This window comes from Lactuca saligna, chromosome 1 (genome assembly GCF_052625555.1).
Source record: "Lactuca saligna cultivar CGN05327 chromosome 1, ASM5262555v1, whole genome shotgun sequence".
Lineage (NCBI taxonomy): Eukaryota > Viridiplantae > Streptophyta > Magnoliopsida > Asterales > Asteraceae > Lactuca > Lactuca saligna.
Window position 1 is genome coordinate 10,428,847 of NC_136417.1, and position 23,979 is coordinate 10,452,825.

General features: G+C 38.8%; 4 protein-coding genes across 4 annotated transcripts; 1 reads left to right on the top strand and 3 right to left on the bottom strand.

The window, feature by feature from the left end:
* Positions 1 to 474: 474 nt before the first annotated feature.
* NRP1 (NAP1-related protein 1) lies at positions 475 to 3,505 on the bottom strand. Its single transcript, XM_078961601.1, has 10 exons — positions 3,228 to 3,505; positions 2,796 to 2,918; positions 2,664 to 2,714; positions 2,210 to 2,281; positions 1,890 to 2,003; positions 1,584 to 1,645; positions 1,426 to 1,486; positions 1,289 to 1,345; positions 1,129 to 1,173; positions 475 to 775 (listed from the first exon to the last, which is right to left on the bottom strand). The coding sequence occupies exons 1-10, from the start codon at positions 3,354 to 3,356 to the stop codon at positions 710 to 712; spliced, it is 780 nt and encodes a 259-aa protein (XP_078817727.1). The 5' UTR covers positions 3,357 to 3,505; the 3' UTR covers positions 475 to 709.
* Positions 3,506 to 6,750: 3,245 nt separating this feature from the next.
* Positions 6,751 to 9,087, bottom strand: LOC145002350 (transcription regulator/ zinc ion binding protein). The gene is made up of 4 exons (XM_078961660.1): positions 8,849 to 9,087; positions 7,523 to 8,158; positions 7,267 to 7,365; positions 6,751 to 7,113 (listed from the first exon to the last, which is right to left on the bottom strand). The coding sequence occupies exons 1-4, from the start codon at positions 8,993 to 8,995 to the stop codon at positions 6,862 to 6,864; spliced, it is 1,134 nt and encodes a 377-aa protein (XP_078817786.1). The 5' UTR covers positions 8,996 to 9,087; the 3' UTR covers positions 6,751 to 6,861.
* A 1,509-nt stretch (positions 9,088 to 10,596) lies between these two features.
* Positions 10,597 to 13,038, top strand: LOC145002480 (Pentatricopeptide repeat (PPR) superfamily protein). Its single transcript, XM_078961760.1, has one exon. The coding sequence runs from the start codon at positions 10,740 to 10,742 to the stop codon at positions 13,008 to 13,010; it is 2,271 nt and encodes a 756-aa protein (XP_078817886.1). The 5' UTR covers positions 10,597 to 10,739; the 3' UTR covers positions 13,011 to 13,038.
* OTP87 (pentatricopeptide (PPR) repeat-containing protein) lies at positions 12,967 to 15,891 on the bottom strand. Its single transcript, XM_078961713.1, has one exon. It carries the CDS (start codon positions 15,837 to 15,839, stop codon positions 13,155 to 13,157), a length of 2,685 nt encoding a protein of 894 aa, XP_078817839.1. The 5' UTR covers positions 15,840 to 15,891; the 3' UTR covers positions 12,967 to 13,154.
* Positions 15,892 to 23,979: the final 8,088 nt, after the last annotated feature.

Sequence of the window (23,979 nt, forward strand, 5' to 3'; positions counted from 1 at the left end):
AAATCTTATGTCAAGCCACAAGAATGAATCACAAAATTTTAATTGGTCCTGTAAAAAAAATAGGACAAAAGAGAGTAAATACCTACCCAATGTATCATCTTAATGCTAAAATATACCTTAAATTTTGAGATTCCCCTGAACTTTCTTCTAGGGTTCTAGTTAGTCCATGAAATCGAGAACTCGGTTTCAACTCTACAACACTTCACGCCTTGCATATTGTTTATGCTTTGAGCCGATGCCCTAATGCTTGAAGGTGTTGATGAACCAATCATTTGAAATGAGGAAGACGAGTACAAATGAGAGTTTTTCAGAGTGAGTTAGTGGTGTAATTTTGAATATGTCATATATGAATACCAATATCATTAAAGATTAAAGGAGCCACACAAGCAATACATATCAAACATTCATTTCTAAGTCATCCAATATCAAATATAGCAGGTAAAAGAAACCATACATACGGTGCTAAATGGGTAATTCTTCCAAAATATATACTAGTGTCTAACTTCATTAATGAGCTTAAATGTATAAGTTGTTAGATCAGCATGAAGCGTTGCGTACACTGCAAATTAAAGCTCAAAATTAAACCTTAGAAACTTCACACAATTAACATGACATCTAATTATAGACCTATGAACCGATAAAACATCATCTGTCTTTACGTCCACACATTAAAGCATCTAACCACTAAACTTGAAAACTTTACACCAACTCATTCATCCTCACCCTCATCTTCTTCTTCTTCACCCTCATCTTCAGATTCATCGCTCCCATTTTCCTGTCAAATACCAAAACCAACTAAATCAACAACACCCCATTAACTCATTCTTCCTGCTTTAAGTCAAAAACAAACAACACCTTCATCTACAAGTGCTCCTTTTTACTTACTTAACACGCTTAATAGAGAAATTTAACAACTTTTCACTAGTTTACCCTCGTTTGTTTTTTCCTTCCATTTCCTCAAGTGTATCAGCAGCATTTTCTCAAGTAATTTTTCAACATCATTTATACAGATAGCATTTAATAGAAAAAAGAGCCTAATTCTAGTGAAAATTTAACCAAATGTATTTTGGTGCTAGTGATTCAGTTAATTTCATAGAATTTATCATGAAAAGAAAACCAAAGTTTTACCTCTTCGTCACCTTCATCGCCTTCCAACTCTTCTTCATCAGCATCCTAAAACAAATAAAAATTTTAAGCACACAATAAGTAAAAAAGTCAACTATGCCCATTAAATGTCCATTGATTATCTATATACTCAAAATAAGCAAAGATACACAAGGGATCTTACATTATTGAAATACGTAAGGGGATTAGTCCACAAATCCTCCCTAATGATCTCAGCAACCTGTGAAATACAAATGATTGTAACATTAAATTGATTAAAAGATGTAAAATGAGCAATTTATAATACACAAAGATTAATACTTCATCATGGATCTCTTCCTCTCCATCTTTCAGTTGAGTTCCACTGAACCAGGAAAAGAAGCTGCATCAAGACATTCAAGAAATACAAAAATTAGGCAAGAAACAGTGTGTATCCACCATACAGAATTAAATAAAAAAAAATTTTAAAAGTCAATAACCTTTCTTCCTCGTGGGCCCGTTTGTTTCCTTTCTTCTCAGGGGCAGCCCCATTAGGAAGTCCCTTCAGAAAAACAAAATATACTAAGATGTTCTTTTTTATTCTTTTTTACTTAATGGATTTAGATCACATGATACAATTTTTTAAACTAGATGCAAGTGTTTCTTTTGTGCTTAAAGAAGAAAATAACAACTTAATGCAGAAAAGTAGGAAAAGAGACTTTCCCCAATATGTACTGAGTTCCCAATTATTATATGAACATCATTAATCAAGACATAAGACAAGTAAAAAAAATAAAACATAATACCATGCCCTCTTTCCACTTTATGGAGGTAGCTGTAATCTTTGTTGTACCCTCATCAAGAAAGGTAAATGTCTTGGTGAGTTTTGTGTCTTCAAAGTATGGATTGGGACTGAAGTTCTGAAAAAAAAGTAAATAAAATTGCATAACTATTGTAAATGAGGAATTGAAAAGGGGATTTACGTCTTTTTGGGTGGACAAAATGTTTCTATTTTTGTCCCATTGACATTCGTCTGAATCTCAATACACTGCATGTCAAATACAATGCAACTTGTTCTGTCATTTGTCAATTTGGGTCATAAAAGGGACATTAATATATTACTCACAAATGAGATTGAGTAGCCCAACTTCACATCTTTGCAATCTTCCACTTCCAGAGAAGTTAGATGCTTGAAGATCTAAAAGCAACAATTGTAACAAGATGATCACTTAACAAGCTAGCATTCATGTAAAGCCGGAAAAAAGTCAAGATATTACAGAGTCTAATACATATAGTGTCTGTTTGGTTTGATGGATGACAAGGGAATGGAATGTACAAGGTAATGGAGTAAGCATGATAATGAAATGAATTATTACATTCCATGATCATGTATAGTGGGAATGGAAAAAGAAAATCCATGGCTAGAGAATAAAAATTAATAAAATGAAAGGAATCATGTTCCTTCAAGAATGGTCTATTCCATTCCCTCGTTTGTCATTGCAACAGAAAGAACCATTCCGTAACTGGCTTCCATCATACCAAACACTACCCTAATTCTTTAATTGTGTTAAGGGTTCAACCTTTTGGTCTTCTTCACACAGAAGATCAGAAAGAACAGGATGACTCAAGAACTGCACGAAAAAAGCAATATTAGATTTGAGTTATGAAAACTGTTCACTACTCAAAGTAATACATCAAATTACACCACTCACAGCAGTCAGCCAAAAATCAGGAATTGATTTGATGATTTCACTCCGTTTATCATATACTGGCTTCCGAACTTCATTGTATTTCTGTTCCACTTCCAACACTTTATCACTTGCCTCCTCATTGATCTGAATACAGATAAACAACAACAATCTATGGATTATATTCCGATCAACCCCGCTAAAATACACAACGTTTCCCAGTTCACCATATCCGACTTAATCTAATCGAATGTGCATATGTTTAGTAAGACAACTGACAGCGCAAACTAGAACACATCATAAACACGATAATAAGTTTGAAACTATCAAATTTGTAATAAATGCTCTTAGAATGTTAAACAAGAATCATGATTCCGGACCTTTTTTAAGATAAATGAATTGGGTTTTTTGAAACCCAAATTGAAGATCGATGAACTAGAACATAACAGGAAGTACCTTTTCAAGTTCGTCTTGGACCTCCTGCAACTTTTCGATAGATAGAACAAGTTCGCCATCGATTTGCTCGGCGTTTTCTTCCACGATTTTCTCTGCGATCTTGGGTTTCTTACCCTTGTCAGCCACCATTTTTGAAACAGAGAATTAGCTTTGCTCTCGTCCGAGAGAAATGGTGTGGTTTAAGGAGGAGATGAGGAGGAGCTTCGTTTAGGGTTTTTGGGAGTTTAAGGAAAAAGTGAAAACGGGTGAGTTAGGGTTTTGGGGAGTTTATAATCACCTACTACGAGGCTCACCTGCGCTCCCCAATACCATCATATGTGTAATGTCCTTGGTAGCGAGAAATTAGATCTCTTATCCGTTACTTTTTATTTTTTAATCTTTTTAAAGAATGTTTTGATATAAAATTACAGATTATAGAATTACATGAATCTCTGTCCATGTTTTCGTTATTGTTTCCCTTAAACATAAAAAGGCTATATTGTTTTATCAATATTTATTTAATGTATTTACTATTGTATTTGTATGTTATAATTAAAAAAGCAATAAATGCCAAATATAATATTACTATATTTTATCATTCAAATAGATTGGGTGAACTCATATTGTGTTCTTGATTTTAAATTTTAAAGATGGAGAGGAAAAAGAAAAGGAAAGATTTTGAAAGAGAAAAAATTATCAAGTCTGTTTTCAAGTAGCAAGAAAGGGAATGAGTTTTAGTGTCAAATGAGATTTTTATTTTTGCTTAGGTTTTGACTTCAATTTGCAATTAAAAAAAAAAAATTAAAAAAAAAAAAAAAAAAGGATAAAAAGACCCTTCTTCATCTGGATCATTTCATTTCTTTCCCATTTCTCTCCTAAAAACAACTTAAGAACAAGTTGTTAATGACTAGACGCGGCTGAAGTAATAAATCACATACTAAACATTCTTTTAAATGATATTTGACCATAATTTTCGAAAATTAAAAGATTTTATATTTTGAAGCTACTTCTTATGTAAAGTAGTTTGGAAAAACAAAGAATATTTAAAAAATGTCAATATATTTAAAAGTAGTATTTTTTATTAGTATTCGAAAATGCATGGAATATTTCAAAATAACGGTTTAGTTTGGAAATAATAATTTATTGTTAATAGTGTTGGAAAATACATGGGTTGACCATGGACAGAGGTGGATCGGTTTTGAGGTAAAATTGAACACAAAAACGAATTGTTAGTTTTCGGAAAACTAGAATGCAATCCAAAACCAATAGATTAAGTTTCTCAGTTTTACTAGATCGGTTTCAGGTTTAAACCCAAACTCATTCTAAACCAAACTTTTTGAAAAAACAAATAAGAAACAAGCTCTTAATTTTTTAGATTTAAAGTATTTGATAGCCTCTTAATTTTTTGCCTTTTAATTGTTCATGAGTCTCTAAATTTTAAAATAAATAGTTGTATGTGAATAAATAAATAAACAAAAAAAGAGGAACCCAACTATCCTAATTTTTCAACAAATATTTTTCCATCTTTTCTTTCCATTTCAAACAACAGTCTACATTTTACTTCTCACTGTCCTCTCCGAACTCTTAAATATTATTCAGAGCCTCTTAAAAATTCAAACATTTTAAAAATTCAGATCCTACAAAACAATATTTTATTGTTCCTACAATGAGTTTATAAAAAAAGAAAAAAAAAATGTGATTGGACTGAAACCAAGAAAAAACCTATGCATAGAAAACAAACCTACAAGCAAATTGTATATTGAAAGGACTAACATACTTGATTTACCATCAAGTCATAATGTTGACCAGGTTATGGATGAAAAGCAAAACGCAATCACCCGGGTTTACATTGATCAATCGACTGACTGTGCATGCGAGACATAGGTCTTTGAACGTTGCAACGTCTCGTTATTAAGGTTAGAAGGTTTTGTTTCCAAAACAAATAGCGTAAAGAATGATCAAGCTAATGGTGTCCCCAAATCATTCAAGCAAAACCCGATGTTGTTGCGTGACCCAATAAATCTGAAGAAAATATCAACTAGATGGAGAGTTTGAGAGTTTGATAACCAATCCCTAAACCCCGACCTTCATGTTGGTCAAACTCCCCATGTCCAAACCACCATCAACCTCGTACAAAAGAATTGATAACCAATTTACATGATGTGTCGCTTTTCTTGTCTGTTATCACCACCACAAGGCCATTTCCGGATTAATATAAGGGTTTGCAATCTCAAACCACCAAGTAATAACCCAATGTTTTTTGTGGTTAAACCAAGGTTCTAAAAAGCTCGTCCTGACTCCAAGGTTTGTGTCTGCCGCGAAGTTTTACCAAAATGCCGCCTTAACTCAGATATTTGTATAAAATAGAATAATAGTTGAAAATACATATAAAAATATTAAATATATACAAAATTATTGCCTTAAGTCACGCCTTACAAACGGCATGGGTAGCCAAGGCTCGAAAAAACTTAAGGCTTGACATTACCGCCAAGTCAAGCCTTAAGTCTATCTTCTTCTAAATGTCATCACTAAAAATGGCTCGGGTTTAGTCTTCTGAAGAAAAGATGTTACTCGCTCGTGCATGGATTGATGTAACAGAAGATCCAATCCGCATTAACAATAATGCGCGTAATTTTTGAGGGAGAGTCGCGGAAACATACCATAGTGAAACCCCTGTTCCTCGAAGTAAAGATCAACTCTTCTCTAAATGGAGACATGCAAATGCATTTGCAACTCATTTTAACAATGTTTTTCACGGGATGATGCATAAAATCGAAAATGATAAAAATAAAAATATTTTGTTATTGAATGCTCTTGATGTTTATCATATTAAAGCTGATAAATATTTTCAGCTTGTGGAGTTTTAGCAAATTGTGAAGCACTCCTCAAATTTTGCCCAAATTTAAACTAGTTGTCTTTTAATTTAAGATTTTTTTTTTGTCTTGCATTATGTTTTCTAAATTTAAGTGTGTATTATTTTAATTTCAAATGTTTGTTTTTCAAGTTTAAGTGTGTGCTTTTTTTTTTTTTTTTGAAGTAAATGGAACTTTAGTTTTAAAAAATAGTATATTTGAAATGGAACTCTTGCCATGAAAATGACAAATGTTGCAATGAGTGTGGCAAAGTTGAGGTGACGCCTACATGGACCGTGACAAGTGTGGCAGCACTCCTACCAGCTTTAAAAGCAATAAACACTAAGAATGGTTAACTATTTGCAAATATATCAAGTATCGCTTGCGAAGGGCTGATGTATTTTGTTGATATACATTTGCAAAATATACTTAACAAAATAGTTTAGTACCGTCATCAAACATTTGAGTAACAAGTGGGGTATAGGCTATGCTAAAGACAGAGATGTGCAAAGTTCTAAAAAATAAATAAATAAATAAAACTAGCGTTTCAAAATGAGACAATTCAGCAGATACATATTTAATAACTTTTTTTTGTTGAGTTGGTATTAAAGAGATTTAGCTTTTCATTAAAAAAATCGCCAATTAGATTAAAAGACATGATGAATATTATATGTAACACAAGCACCCCCATCTTAGTTTGTCAAAAATCTTCTCTTCTTAAAAGTGCATTAAGTGTTTATAAACATCAGATTTTTACCTCCCATCTTAAAAGTTGCTAATATCCACCAAATGGTGATGGTGTGTTAGTTCTCACTAGTATCATGTTGCACTCTCCCACTAATTTCCAAGCACAAGCCAGTAGATACACCTTTTTTCACATAACTGTTCTTGGTCTTCACCTCGGGCTTTTTCTTTCTGTGGCCCGGGTCGATAAAAACCGGTTGTATTTCAAGAGTCGGATTGGGCTTGATGCGGTTCACTTCTCGTTCATTAACAGGTTGTAGCATGATACTCTTCTGAAACTGTTCAGATGCTTCGTCTTCATTCAGAAGAACCTACAATAAAATTCCAAAACTTTAACAATATTGAACAAATGGTACTGCTTTTGACATGTATGAGACTCAGACCACAATAGCATGTTAATTCCAAAAGTTTAATAAGGAAAGAAGAGCAATGCAAAAAAGCAATAACAAAGGTAAAGAAGTTACCTTACGCCCAACTAAGTCGAACGATATGACAACCTTGCTGCGATTGACTCGTTCAGCTTCCTCTATCTCCTCTTTTTTCTTCCTCAAAAGCTCCTTTTCCTGTGTCCAACAAGAGTTGAAAGTTTAGACAACCACATATCAGATATCAGAGCAATCCTGATATGACATAACAGGTTGTACTGACATCAATGCACAAGAAACACAGTACAACCTATTATGTCATATCCGGTCTGACAAATATGACCTAACATGATACCTCCATTGACAGCCAACTATTCCCTTCAATCTCATAGTAGTCGCTCTGATCATCTATAACCGTTGTACGAGCAGCAGCGTTGCGGTCATAATCAACAAGTCTTTTTGCATAAGCTTCAGCTGCCACCTCAGCATCCGATAAGGGAACGGTTTCTTCCTCTAAGCCAGCATACGTGCTTCCTTCTCTTAAAACAAGGGCCCCACAAAAACTACAAGGTCCTTCTCCTTCCTGTTCACACACAATCTTCCCACATGACAAACAATTACTAACCAATCTGTGTCTACGGGCTTGACATGAGCATGGTTTCCCCTGCTGAAATATGATTGAACCCTTAGAAGCTTCAGCAAGAGATATGACTTTCCCGGTTTTTTTCTTTTTTGACTTGCTTTGACTTCCCGTTTGTTGGTTTTGTGGTTGTGTGATCTGAGCTGTGACATTCTTGGAAGTGGAGGGTGGAGTTTCTTTTGGAGGTTTTACTGGTTTTTTAGACATGATAATGGTTTCTTTTGATGGTGGTTTCACATACTCACGGAATTGGGTGGTTGGATGATCTGGCGGGGTGGTGGTCTCTATATAACCTCTTCGTTTCAGGTATTCATTAATCACGGGTCGACCAGCTTCCTCACCAACTATATTCTGTATATGTATATGGCAACAAGAAGAAAACAACAAAATGTGTTAAAGTTTTGTGCAATTACATTTGATTCCCAACACTTTCTCCCTACATCTAGAAAACTGATGAGCCATAACATATCTTTGTTTAGCCTCATATAAATGCACTTCAAAATGAATATGGTAATATAGTAAAAACACATAGGTGTGCTTATAGAGAGCAAGATGCATTTCATGTTGGAATTATCAAAAGCTAAACACTGATCTAACATTCTACTTTTGTTACTCTAGAAATCAAATGAAAGATAATGCCCAATACATATCTATCAAAATTCTAAGCATACTTAGGGTAAATGCCGCGCTGTAGCTATGCTATTGTGTATTCTCACAATCAACAAGATGATCTAACAATATTATTAGATTGTCAGTAAACATCTTCATTCCCAATTGAACCAATAACTTGATTTTCAGATGATCAATATAGCGTTTTGACTCATAGCAACGCATAAACTCGATAAACTCCAACGGATTGCCTCAAATAAACTCAACCATCAAGTTGCCTTTTGCATCAATTGATTCAGCAAAACGATATGCAAAACCCTACTAGTTAACTAAACCAAAAGATGAAAGTCTATAATAAATAGCATAATGATGAATTAAATTCGTAAGGAAGATAAACTAGAATAAGTAGTGATATGGAATATGAGCAATTACATCGAGGTACTCCTTAGCGTCAACAGGAGGAGCAAGGTCACAGTAGGAGACTAGCCCTGAGATGAGATCTCCATCTAATTCCAAACCGTCTGTCTTCCGGCAAAGATCTAGTAACGCCTTCTCCAACCACTGTCCTGCCGTCTCCATTCTCTCTACACCGTACAGAGTCTCCGGTGGTCTTGCTGCTGATCGAGAGAGATGTGAGGCAATTGAACCAAAAGAGGAGTTGCTACGCCTACAAGCCTACAACTCCTAACCACAATTTTAGGGTTTATGCAAATAAGTCCACTTACTTTGTCATATTAACGGATTTGATCCTCCATTTTCGAAATTGATCAAATTCAATCGTCCTTGATTACATATGTAAAATATAATTGTATTGTTTTTCAACCCAAAATAACATAATCATTAATCAAAGACAAAAATACATAAATGGTCAATGTGTTCGGCTAAACATACCATATTTGGTACGTATGAAGATTTTCAAGTACAGATGGTCTTAAGTTTGAAAATTTCTTTTAAAAATAGTCTTTTATGGTTAACATTGTTAAAAATAACTAGTTAGAGTTAAGTTTTTAAGAAATGTCCAAATTATATATATATATATATATATATATATATATATATATATATATATATATAATTTGGATATTTTATAAAAGTTAACACATTATTATAAAGAGTGTTAGCAATAAGGACAATTCTCACAAGGTTTACAAAGTTAATAATTATTTTATTATTGGAACGACAACACACTCTAATATATTCATAAAATACTTCTTAAATCCACATATGTCCCAAATGAGAGTTGAATCGTTGACCTCTTAGACTTGTGGAAATGGCTCGACATTGTGTTCGGCAAAAGGGTGGCAAACTTGACATACCCCCCCCCCCCCCCCAATGGTGGTATGCCAAGTGGCTAAGCTCAAACGATACATTACTGCCGAAGAGAGATATCGAGAGGAGATAAACTTCACATGATGTATTTTTTTTATGCAAGGTATACAGACACACGTGCAATGATTTGTTTATTATTCTCCAAGTCTTGCATAATAGTAACCCAACCTACCTAAATGGCATGACATGCATATTGTGTGGCAAAAATATTATGGTAGTGAGGTGGATGTTAAAAAACTAAAGTGGCATGGTGACAAATATGACACCGCTCTCTCGAGCTTAGAAAGAAAGCATTTCACCATAACGTTTGACCAAAAACATATTTGTAGTCAATAATCATTTATGCAAGAAATATTTATATATAAAGACCAAATGTGGTATCATTTTGACAACCACAAAAAGGCCAAAGGTAGTGATTTTGAGCTCACCAAGCTCAACGTCAGCCAAACAAACATCCACCTCATTTGATGGAAGAAGTGTCAAAACCACTATTATGAGAAGAGAGTGGGGAAAAGAGAGGGAGAAGCACCGTGTGAAAAAGAGGAGGAGGCAGATTCGACAAATGGCTTTTAAGTTGGGTTGTCGAGCTCGACATGCCGAGCTTAGGGGATGATATTGTCGAGCCGCCTCAACTAACATCGAGTCCACTTCCTTCAACCTAACAATTAAAGTAATTTTTGTCTAAAAAATAAAAACATTATCATTATATGTGTATGATAGATTATCATTATATGTGTATGATACGATGGAAATGATGTCGGGATTCTATAAAATGAGTATTTTTAGGGTAATTTTATATGTATCCCTGTGTACCTAATTATGAATACATCACTTTTTTTTAATCACAAATTCTTGAACTTACTTTGACTCGGGGACCAAGAGAGGACATAACAATAAATATTTGAAACTAGCAGACCAAGAGGACGATTCTGCACCCACTTCACGTGAATTACTCGATCCAAATTCCATTTTTCACTACGATCAAAGATATGTAATGAGGCGCAATTTACTTACGAAACATGTAGCTGCTGTTGTGAAATACCAAAAGGATCCACTAAGGGCGCTAGAAATGTTCAATTCTGCGAAGAAAGAAGATGGGTTTAAGCATAATCTGATAACTTACAAGTGTATGATTGAAAACCTCGGTTATCATGGTGAGTTTGAAGCAATGGAACGTGTGTTTACAGAAATGAGGTCGGATATTGATAATTATTTGTTAGAAGGAGCTTATGTATTCGCCATGAAAAGTTATGGCAGGAAGGGAAAGGTTCAAGAAGCTGTAAATGTATTTGAAAGAATGGATTTCTATAACTGCGAACCAGGTGTTCATTCGTATAACGCAATTATGAATATATTAGTTGAGTACGGGTATTTTGATCAAGCCCATAAAGTTTATATGAGAATGAAAGATAAAGGAGTTGTTCCTGATGTATATACTTTTACGATTAGAATCAAAGCGTTTTGTAGGACAAGTAGGTCTTTAGCTGCTCTTAGGCTTCTCAAGAACATGCCTGCGTCAGGGTGTGAGTTCAACGCAGTTACCTATTGTACAGTGGTAGGTGGATTCTATGAAGAAAACAATCAATCCGACGCATACCAACTGTTCGATGAAATGCTCATGAGAAGCATCTTTCCTGATGTTGTCACTTTTAACAAGCTTATACACATACTTTGCAAGAAAGGGAATGTTCAAGAGAGTGAGAGACTTTTCAACAAGGTACTAAAGAGAGGCATATCTCCAAATGTCTTCACATTCAATGTCTTCATTCAAGGTCTATGCAAATCCAAACAGCTCACCCAGGCTGCCAGAATGCTGGATTCTGCCAGTAAACAAAACTTAACACCCGATGTTGTCACATTCAACACACTCATATGGGGTTTATGCAAGAACTCAAAGGTTATGGAAGCTGAGAGTTACTTACAAATGATGGTAAACAAGGGTCTCGAGCCAGATGATTTCACATACAACACCATAATCGATGGGTACTGCAAACTGGGCATGGTGGAGAGTGCTTCCAAGATTCTTAAAGATGCAGTTTTTATGGGGTTTAAGCCTGATAAGTTTACTTATACCTCTTTAATCTATGGATATTGCCAAGATGGTGATATGGATCGAGCCATGGCTGTATTTAGAGATTGTTTGAGAAAGGGTGTGAAACCCATTACTATTATGTACAACACATTGATTAAAGGTTTGGCTAAACAGGGTCTAATTTTGCAGGCATTGGAGTTAATGGAAGAAATGCCAGAAAACGGGTGTTATCCTGATACATGGAGTTATAATTTATTGATTGATGGGCTTTGCAAGATGGGTTGTGTATTGGATGCTGATAGATTCATGAATGATTCTTTGGGAAAAGGTTTTATTCCTGATATATACACGTTTAACACTTTGATTGATGGTTATTGTAAGCAGTCGAAGATGAGTATTGCTATTGAAATGGTGGATAAAATGTGGGATCATGTGACACCTGATGCTATCACATACAACACTCTGTTAAATGGCCTTTGCAAGAATATGAAATCTGAAGACGTGATTGGAACTTTTCAAGAAATGAAAAACAATGGTTTTGCTCCTGATGTAATTTCTTACAACACATTGATTGAAAGCCTTTGTAAAGCTAGAAAACTGGATAAAGCCATGGAAGCTTTTCAGGAAATGGAGAAAACTGGACTAAACCCAGATGAAGTTAGCTATGGCACATTGATTAGTGGGTTTTGTGAGAATGGAGATCTTGAACGAGCCTATGAGCTCTTCCGTCAATGTAATCTCTCCCACACAACTCCCATATTCAATATCATGATAAAAGCTTTCAGTGAGAAGATGAAGATGGATGACGCACAGAAGCTGTTTGATGAAATGCCTGAACCAGATAACTTCACTTTTCGTTGCATGATTTATGGGTTTTGCAGAATAGGAGACGTTGACCATGGTTACAAGTTTCTTCTTGATGAGATTGACCATGGGTTCATACCATCAGTTGCTACATTTGGGCAGGTGATAAACTGTCTTTGTGTGAAGCATAGAGTGCGTGAAGCAGTAGGTGTTGTTTACCTGATGGTGCAGAAGGATGTAGTCCCAGAGACTGTAAACACCATATTTGAAGCAGATAAAAAGGTGATTGCAGCTCCGAAGATTGTTGTGGAAGATTTGTTAAGGAAGAGTCATATTACTTATTATGCATACGAACTTTTGTATGATGGTGTAAGAGATAAAAAACTTTCAAAGAAAAAACTTTCAATTAATAAAACATTGAATCAGTAATCCACAAGTGTTCTTTAACTATAGTTCAATTATTGTGCAATTACTTTTTTATATGTATGGGGCTCTTTGATAGTTGTTAATTGAATCTAACTGAGTTACACCTAGCCTCTAACTAGACCCAAAAAAAAGACACAATCCTAAGTGTCATACATAACTCCATCCTGGCTGTTTCTTTATCCCAGTCCCTTTCATCTCGTTTCTAATCTTTAAAACTTCTTCCCAATTCCCCAATTCAGCCAAAATATTGGATAACCCCACATACCCTCCATCTGACAACGGCGCCAACTCAATAAACTTCTCAGCCGCCATTCTCCCAATCTCAACATCCCCATGCACTTTACATGCAGCAAGCAATGTACCCCACACTAACCCATCCGATTCAACCGGCATCTTCCCAATAAACCCAACCGCTTCTTCCAATCTCCCAGCCCGGCCCAAAACATCCACCATACATGCATAATGCCTCAAACCCGGTTCAATCCCATAATCTTTAACCATAGACTCCAAATAACAATACCCCTCTTCCACCAAACCACCATGGCTACACGCACTCAACACACCCACAAAAGTCACTGAGTCCGGTTTTATCCCTGACTCGACCATGAGTTCATACACTTTTAATGCGGCTAACCCATCTCCATTTTGAGCATACCCGTTGATCATCGCGGTCCACGTGATCACATCCGGGTTATCAATCTGTTCAAACGACTTACAACAATCATCAAGATTCCCGAATTTTGAGTACATCGTGACCAATGAACTCCCGATTGATGTATCGGATTCGAGCCCGAGTTTTACGATCCGTCCGTGTAACTGGACCCCGGTTTCGGGTCCGTTTACGGATCGTAAAATGGACGAGATCGTGAACGAATCGACCTCGAAACCGGACACGATTAGCTCACGAAAAAGATGAAATGCATCTTCGATTAGCCCGTTTTGTGCATAGCTTGAAACTAAAGAAGAACACGATACCGGGTCTTTAAAAGGCATCATGTTGAACACCAATTTAGCTGATCTTAAATCGCCACATTTCGAGTACATATGAACTATTGGACTTCCGGCAAAGATGAGTCGCCGGAAAAAGAATCCATGGATTTCCTTGCCGGATTTTAAAGATTGAAGAGACGCACAGGCTGCAAGGACGGGTGTTAAAGTCTTTTCATCTAATATGATATGATTAACAAGCATTTCTTGAAATAACTCAATAGCTTTATATGCAAACCCGTGTTCTGTAAATCCCGCAATCATTGATGCCCAAGAAACTTCGTCTTTCTCGGGAATTTCCCGGAAAATCTTGTAGGATTCTTTTAAGCAGTCGCATTTCGAGTACATGGTGAAGAGAGAACAACCCACTAAAGGGTTATTAAAAATCCCGGTTTTATGCGTATAGCAATGAATCTGTTCACCTAATTGTAATTGATCCGTGATACTCAACACACTCGGTATACAAGATTTATCAGGTTTTAAACCTTCTCGAAACATTCTTTTCAATAAACTAAATGTTTTTTCTAATCTTCCATTTTGAGAAAAGCAAGTTATCATTGCTGCCCATGTACTTGGATTCATTGAATGTTTTGAGTCTTTGAATATCTGTTTGGATGATTCTACTGCTCCTGTTCTTGAGTATGAATTTATCAAAGAATTCTTCACGGTTGGATCGGAATAGCCGGTTTTACAAATCCAACAATGGATTTGGAACAATAATATTGGGTTTACACACGCGGAAAGAACACTAGTGATAGTGTAATTGTTTATTTCTACCTTTAAAGATAGCATTTCTTTAAATAACTGAAGGGCTGATTCAAACTCACCTTTTTGAACAAAACCTGTGATGATAGCAGTCCATGAAACCACATTATGAACAGACATTCGTGAAAATATCTTCACAGCTTCATCTACTTGGCCACATTTGGAATAGAAGTCGATTATAGCAGTGGACACAAATACGTCTTCTCCATCACCATATTTGATAACCAACCCATGAACTAATCTGCCGAGGTCAAGTTGTTGACATTTAGCGCAAGCACTGAAAACAGAAGGAAATGTGAATTTATTTGGAGAAGGAAGTCCGCGACACATCTGCTGAAAAAGATTCAAACCCAGATGGTCTTCATTGTGTTTAATGGCACCGGAAATTATCGCATTCCAACAAACCACATTCCCACAAGATTCATCGTAAAAAACCCTTAAAGCATCATTGAAATTGCAACTCTTTAGGAATAAATCTATCATCCCACTCCGAACATAACCATCCAAAGAGAAACCATCTTTTAATGCGAGTGAGTAAAGTTGTTTCCCGCAATTAACCAAATTGGAAGCTATACAACCGGAAAGAGCACTCCCGTATGTAAATTCATTTGGGTAAAAACCCAAAGAATGCATTCTACAGAAACTTCCCCAAGATTCTGCATACCTAAGGTTTCCATTGTGACACGAGATGATGAGATTCCAAGAATTAATGTTTGGGTGAGGAATTGCGTCGAACACCTTGAGTGCGTGATCAAAGACCGAAGCTTTATAATAACAGCGCAATAAATAATTCGAAAACTCGGTATTCGAATGGAAGGCGTTGGTTTTGAGGAAATGGGTATGTATGATTTTAGTTTCTACAAGTGTATAGTCTCGTGATTTCGCTGATTCATTGAGGTACTGATAAGGGTCGAACGTAGTAGGGAAATTTTGCTGGTTGTGTGGTTTTTTGGGGAAAATTGATGGGACCTGTAGAGCAGAAACAAGGGAGGAAAGAAATTTGGTGGAGTAAATTGAGAATTTTAAATTGATGTGATGATTACTGAGAGCTTTCTTGGGTATTCTGGAATTAAGGAACATGGCAGGTAAAGCAGCTACGCGGGAAATTCTCGCAAGCGCCAAGACTTACAAATAAATGTGTCGGCAACACTATTTACCATAGGCGGTAGGCGTGTCGTCCCACGGTTCCGAATTCGGGTAGAATAGGTCGGATGGATGGGTATAATAGGTCGGATGGAGCGGGTAACATTCGAGTAATATGTTAACTCGATAACAATAAATGTCGGTTTTAAGGTATGAATATTAATTTCCGGGTATACCAGAATTCGTTTACACAATATACATTATACATGAGTAGGAGGTAGTTAGGTAGGCACGCTTCAAAAAAAACCCTTCGGTTTCTTCTTATGATCGACGTAAGCAAATACGACGTTAAGCAATCCCACGCAATCGCAATTCTCACTATCGTCTCAGCCTCAAACACGTTAAACTCTCATCGGCTCCGACTGATCACACTTCGGTTTCTTCCCTTTCCATCTGGTCATGCTGAAAAGAAAAGTACCAGTCTCCGTGAACCTTAATCGATCAAAAGACAGTTTAAGTATGCAATCACAATCACAGGTTAAAAAATTTGCATCCTCTCTGATTTCTTTGTTGTGTTGTTGTTAATCACAGGTTAAGTTGGAATAATTTCATCATATAAAGAATAAATATCAAAAAAATTTTAGCCGCATTATATATGCATGTCGATCTTAACAAAGAAACTCCGATCTAGTAATTGTGGTTTTTAGCCTTTTATGTTGAAGCTCATTGAATGATTTTTGTATGTGTAGAAACCATTTTGATCTATTTGTTTATCCTTCTTTATCTTAATTCAGTTACTTAAGTTGATATCAATCTAGTTGACATTGATATTCTGAAGATTGGGGATGGTGTTCCATACCTCATTAGCATAGTGGGGACGGTGTTTCATACCTCATTAGCAGTAGAGCAGGGACGAAGCCCAAGTAAGGAAAAGAGTGAGTGTGGGTTGGGCTCGTATCTCACTATCAGTAGGAGCGTGGACGGGGTTCCATGATTCAACAGTAGCAGGACAGGGGCGATGCCTAAGATAGGCGAGACCTTAGTACAGTAATCCAGTAGAGTATGTTAGATATGTGTTGTGATATGATTGCATGCTAGTATATGTTAGCGGGCGGGGCCCGGAGACAGGCGAGGCCTAAGGAAAACAGATCTATACGCTGAGCGGGACTCGAAGTCAGGCGGTGCCTGGTGGCGGACGGGGTCCGAATGTCCGATAGCGGGCAAGGCCCAATGCAGCGGGCAGGAACCCAGTATGTGGTTATGTGTTCAGTATTATGTATGGTATGTTTGGATAAGTAGATATGTATGATATGCGGTAGGTTGGAGAACTCACTAAGCTTCGTGCTTACGGTTTTCAGTTTTGGTTTCGGGTATTCAGTTTTCAGAAGAGTAGCTCGGGAAGGTTGCAGTGCACACACCATGACAAGTTAGCTTGGGATGTTTACTCTGATAATTAAACAAGTGTTTTGGAAATGAAACTATGATTTGTCATATGAACCCTTTTTGTATGTTGGAATGACGTAACGCTTTGAATTAGTATTGTTTTTAAAAGAAATTTTGGACTCGAAATATGGGATGTTACAAGTTGGTATCAGAGCCTTGGTTTGAGGGATTTGGGCACACTCTCAGATGTGTCTGAACTCAAACTGAGGAAGTGGTATAAAAATTTTCCAAAAGAAAAACCATATTTATAAAAGGATTTTGAGGAAAGAAAAGGGTTTTAGAAAAAGCAAAAGGAACTTTGAAAAGAGAAAAAGGGTGTGGTGCATGCAATCAGCCGAGCTCAAGTAAGTTCTCCTAAATTACCCATACAAGTTTATGTTATGATATGATTCTGTGATCAACATGTTGTATTTAGGGCTAAGGATATAGGAGGATGCCTTATGTGCCTGTTATATGCACTTATTGAGCTATATGTTAGCATTTGTTAGACAGTAGTAGAATAGCCTGCTTAGGTTATGCTTGATTATGTGAGCTTATATTGCATGCTAGTACAGATTCTTGTATTTTGATAGAACTGCTTAATTATGTTCTGGTTAGATTTCCCTTTGGTCTGAATGTTGCTTGATTTGTGCTTCGTGGGATTCTGAGTGATGGGGGTTAGCTATTAGATGAATGCGTTAAGTTACATGTGATCAGGGTTAAATAATCTCAGAGTTCTGGATTTGACCCTACTGCCTAGCTCTCGTTTAAATCTAACCGTTGTAGGGACGAGTCCTTTACTTGAAGGATTATCTGAGCCTCGTCACATGTGATAGTATTCAGGTAATGGCTGATTGGAATTACGAGGAAATCTTCAACAGCTGAGGACTGGTTGGGTCGGAGGTTTCCCTAGGATAGGCCTAGGATGAGTTTAGTGTTGGGAGTAGTGGTAGTCGTGCAAGGGACTTGGTGGAGTCGAGGAAACTCTTGAGGAAAGTACGGATAGATGTAGAAGGTAGTATGGACCCGTACTACTGAAAGCAGAGGATCCGTACTCGATTCAAGAGGGGCCAAGACAAAACCAGGGAACTTGCAGTGCGTGTGAGGTCCCTCAGCTGTGATATGTATTTTGATGATTGTTATGGCATGTTTTCAGTATGGCAACATCGCAAGATGGACCGGTGTATGGATGAGGTGTCAGAGAGGGGTCAGGCTCGGGTTCAGGGATTGAGCAGCTCGAGGAGCGGATGAGAGAGTTTGTATCAGCTGAGATTACACGCGGTATTCTTGACCAGACTCCTGTGATCTTTGGCACAATCAAGGAGGGCATCCTGGAGATTCTGGATGAGAGGCTTGGAGCCTTTCGCACAGAGTTGATGGCTATGATAGGAGCGTGTACTTTGACTTTCCGGGAGTTCAGGGCTTGTGGAGCTCCAGATTATCATAGGGCTAGGGACCCCATTGCTAGTAGCAGATGGTTGGCTGATGTCGCCAACACTTTTCGTTCTAGCCGGTGTCCCGAGGGGGAAAAGGTTCGACCCGCCTCCTGTCTTCTGAAGGACAAGGCACATGATTGGTGGGAGGAGGTTGGTCATGTTATCAAGGATGATGCTGCGTTGGACGCGATGACATGGAGTGATTTCTCGGCAAGGTTCAAGGTCGAGTTTGCACCGATTATTGAGGTGCAACAGCTGCCCAAGAGTTCCAGGATCTACATCAAACGACCGAGACGGTGGCGGAGATCACCACCAAGTTTAGGGAGAGGGCTCTTCTTGTTCTGCAATATGTCGCGGATGAGGAGATGAAGAAGGCTCGATATCACGATATGTTAAGAGACGACATCAGAGAGTTTATGAGTCGGTCCAGCTGCAAGACACTGGAGGATATGATTGCTTGGGCCAGGGAAAGGGAAATCGATTTGGAACACCTCAAGAAGAGGATGCCGAAGGAGGTTCAGGTATCTACGAGATCGAGCAAGAGGCCTAAGATATCAGACTCTAGATCGAGAGGTCCTCAAGACCGGGGTCGTTGTTGCAAGTGCAGCAGGACGCATGAGGGTGCGTGTAGGAGTGGCAGCGGTGGTGATTCTGGTTGCTTCAAATACGGTCAGATTGGTCATTTCAGCAGAAATTGTACTGCTACCACCACCCAGGGATCATACATGTTATGTTTCCATTGCAGTCAGAAGGACCACAAGAAGGCCCAATGTCCGAGTTTGCATTCAGCAGGACAGGTGATGGCACCTGCTCCTGCAACCATGAGGATCACCGACGGCCGTCAGGGCCGGGCAGAGATGCCTGCATTGAGGAGCACGACGTATCAGTTGGTTTTAGATGGTGTGTGAGCAGCCCGATGTGTCAAGTACATATCTTATTTCATTTCTCTATCAGCTTATGATATGGTGTTATTGTTATGGCTCTGCATCGATATTGATAATGGTACTTCGGAATTTTGCGGCCTGCTGGTGATTTACTTATATGCCATCTGCATACCTTAGGTGTTAGAATGATAGTTTGAGGTCATCTCCTTTAGAGTGGGTTACTTAGGATGCATTATCTTTAGCATGCCTGTGAGGGGCTTGGTAGTGCCTCGCTAGTTCGGGAAGGTGTCGATTGGAAATGGATCGGTTAGATCCCCAATTGTGGTAAGTCAGGTTTTCAGCAAAGTGACCAGGGGATGGAAGGAAGAATTGGAAATTCTTCTGAGCTGTGAGTTGTGAGGAGCTAGTCAAGCCGAAGTGGGGGAGAGCCATCCGTATGGCCAAGGATAGAAGTAAGTACAATACTGGGGTGGTTTCGTAGTCTTAGCAAGGAAGAAAGCGGATCAAGTGGCTGTTTGGATGGAGGATCAGGTTAGTTGGGAGTTGGAGAAACTTTCCAACCTTGAGTTTGTGTATTCATGTCTAGCGGGTGACTGGTTCGGGAAAACCAGGTTGTAGAGCCTTCGCCAGATGTGAGTTTAGGCAGGATATAAGACTGTGGGGTAGCCGCAGCATTCCCCCAGCAGCAAGTCGTGAGGAAAGTGTCGTAAGACTGCGGGTAAGCCGTAGCGTTCATTAGCAATTTAGTTCGAGGAGTGTGGGCGGAGGCCCGTATCTCCTAGTCAGCGATGGGGATCAGGAAAGGCTAAGTCATTGAGGTTTAGTATGGAGTTGGCCTGCATAGTCCTTGTTAGGAGAGGCCACTCGAGTACGCAGTTGGGTGAGACCCGTGGGTGAGGTCCGTATGTTAGCAACATTATTGGTGAGACATGGGAGCAGGATTGCTCAGTAGTATGGTTTGGGTGAGACCCGTGAGATTATAGCAGCACAAGTGTGACCTGGTAGGGACCTTAAGGTCAAGATAGGGGATCGAGGATCCCAAGACTTGTAGCCCCAGAGTGGCGGGATAGATAAAGCAGCTTAGATAGCCGAAGTTTCTCTAGAAGTCACTGGGAGCGACTAAGAGATTGTGCTAGTTGTAGTGACCGGTGAGTATCCTGTAACCTAGTTATCAGCATAATCTGTAGAGGGACCAGGGTGGTCTTGATCCATTTGTAAGGCGAATGAGAAACGGTAGGACTTTAAGGCAAGGAAGTGGCGATAGAGAGGTATGGTGTGGGATAGCTAGTTGACCAATGAGTGTTACGCCTCTCGTAGCAGGGATAGATAATCTCAGAGGGAAGGGTTTGACCCTGTTGCACAACTCTCGTTGGAGTCTAACCGTTATAGGGATGAATCTTTTACTCGGAGGATTATCTGATCCATACGCTGGGCTGGGTTCTCAGTGCTAGGTTATTGTAGCCTGAAGTGTTCGGTAGGTATCGACAGTAGCGACCAGCACTGGGAGTGGCTGGAGTGATGGATACCATGAAGGATATGTCTCTCTCAGTGGTAGGGGAGGTGATTCGTGGTAGAATGCTACCTTGGGAAGGCCAAAAAGCACGCAAGGAAAAAGGAGGGGGTGAACCCCTAGGATTTCAGCATAAGTACTCGGGGTGTACTAGAAGGATTGTCAGTTGAGTGAGTTGTGTGCTCAGGATTGGTAGGATTAGAGTGCACTTGAGGATTGATAGCTACAAGGACTAGTTTTCTTCTGGGTAACCAGGCGTAAGGTTCATGGAAGTGGTCGGTCGGAGTTATATTCATCAGGCTAGGGTGATATGAGCGGATTGTAGGACAGATGGCCGTAGCGGACTTCGAGGATGAAGTCTAGTATAAGTAGGGGAGAGTTGTAACACCCAGAATAAGAAAGACCAAGAAAAGAAAGGAAAATCTCCAAGTCAAGGAGTCAACTCGTCGAGTCCAGGGAAGAACTCAACGAGTCGGAGCGGGATCCGGGTTATAGAATAAGTGACCGACTCGGCGAGTCGGCGAGTGGACTCGGTGAGTCGACGAGTGGACTCGGTGAGTCTAGTCTGGATGAGAAAAGCCCTAATCTTAGGGTTTGCACCCTATTTAAAGGACCTTATGCCCTCTCCTCAGCCCCCCTGTCGGCCAGAAGCTTCTTTAAGCAATTCCAAACCCTAACTTGAGTAAGAGGAGGAGGAAAGTGAGCTTGGGGCTTTTGCAAGAGGAAGATTTGGAGGATTTGAACACTAAGGAGCTGGAGGATTCAACTCTTTGGTTGTGAGCATTAGTTTGAAGGTAATAATCTGTCACTTTGCCTTTATTGCTTCTAAATCTTTTCTTGGATGATGTTTTGGGACCATTTTGGCATGTTAAGGAGCCATTTCGAGTTAGAAATACAGATCTAAGGTTGCTACTTCAGAACTAGGCTTGTCTTGGTCCAAAAACCCGTAAAGTATCAACCCTTGGTGTGTTGGTGAAGCATGTTTGACTTAAACCTTAGCCCTAGAGTGTTTTAAGCCTTTAGCTCCTTTGTTTCACGTAAAGTTTGCAACTTTACGTGAAGGGCGGGACTTAGAAGAGTAGATCTATAGTTTGGAGCCCCTGTATGGATCGAAATCCACTATATGGATTAAGAACTGAAGTGACTCGACGAGTCACATGGGTAGACATGGTGATTTGTATGAAGATGGGCAGGAACTCTTCGAGTTGGAAGAACAACTCGACGAGTCTGTTGAAGATTGCTTTGGACTCAGCAAGTCTGTTCTTGCACTTGGCGAGTCTGGTCGCAAAACCTCAACCTTTTCTAGTTAAGACGCAGATGAGTGAGTTGAGTGGTGACTCGGTGAGTTGGACAGGATGGGACTCAGAGATCGTTGAACTTGGCGAGTCTTGGGGTGACTTGGCGAGTTGAGTCGTATATTTAGAGTTTTTGAGTTTAAGAACTCGGCGAGTCTATGCGTTGACTCGGCGAGTCGAGTCAACTAGAAGGTTGACTTTGACCAGGACTTTGACTTTGACTAGAGTTGACTTAGTTTGACTTCTAGAGTTCAGTTTGGAGCTAAGTGTTATATTGATATTAGTAGCTCGAGGATCTAGTGGAGCAGCGGTTCAGAGAGTTGTCGGACAGCAGCCAGAGGGTTATCAACAAAGTTCAGCAGTGCAGGTGAGTTTCCCCTTGTGTGAATGGGTCTACGGCCACAATGCCGGCCCATGTAGTTATGAGTAGGAAAACCTGGGGGTTAGCCCTAGGCACAGTATGCTAGTATGACATTCGGGACTAAGGTCCAATGTTAGCGGGCGGGTGCCCAAGGAATGGTTTGTATGATAGTTATACTTATTGTTTGTGTGATACATGTATGTGCCTGGTAGGGTGGTGAGTATGGGCGAGGTCGCGTATCTCACCAATGACAGAGTGGGGACGGTGTTCCATACCTCATTAGCAGTAGAGCAGGGGCGATGCCCAAGTAAGGAAAAGAGTGAGTGTGGGTTGGGCCCGTATCTCACTGTCAGTAGGAGTGTGGACGGGGTTCCATGATTCAACAGTAGCAGGACAAGGGCGAGGCCTAAGATAGGCAAGACCTTAGTACAGTAATCCAGTAGAGTATGTTAGATATGTGTTGTGATATGATTGCATGCTAGTATATGTTAGCGGGTGGGGCCCGGAGATAGGCGGGGCCTAAGGAAAACAAATTTGTACGCCGAGCGGGGCTCGAAGCCAGGCGGGGCCTGGTGGCGGACGAGGTCCAATAGCGAGCGAGGCTCAATGCAGCGGGCGGGAGCCCAGTATGTGGTTATGTGTTCAGTATTATGTATAACATGTTTGGATTAGTAGATAGTATTATGTATGGCATGTTTGGATCAGTAGATATGTATGGTATGCGGTAGGTTGGGGAACTCACTAAGCTTTATGCTTACGGTTTTTAGTTTTGGTTTTAGGTATTCAGTTCTCAGAAAAGAAGCTCGAGAGGGTTGCAGTGCACACACCATGCGAAGTTAGCCTAGGATGTTTACTCTGATAATTAAACAAGTGTTTTGGACATGAAACTATGATTTGTCATATAAACCCTTTCTGTATGTTGGAATGACTTAACGCTTTGAAATAGTATTGTTTTTAAAAGAAATTTTTGAACTCGAAATTTGGGATGTTACATTAACTTTCAGTTTTTGACTTATTATCATCTTCTTTTTGGTTCATTAAGTTTTATTATTTGAAATATCAAATTTATATACATACTATACAAGGTAAACAAAAATAAAACCAAACATCGATAAGAAGTATTTTTGCTATAAAATGATGAACTGTTGTAAGCATAAACAAATAACGATGTTAAACAATATAAATAATGCTTGAGGTTAAAGGGAAAAATTTAACATAATGTTATACAA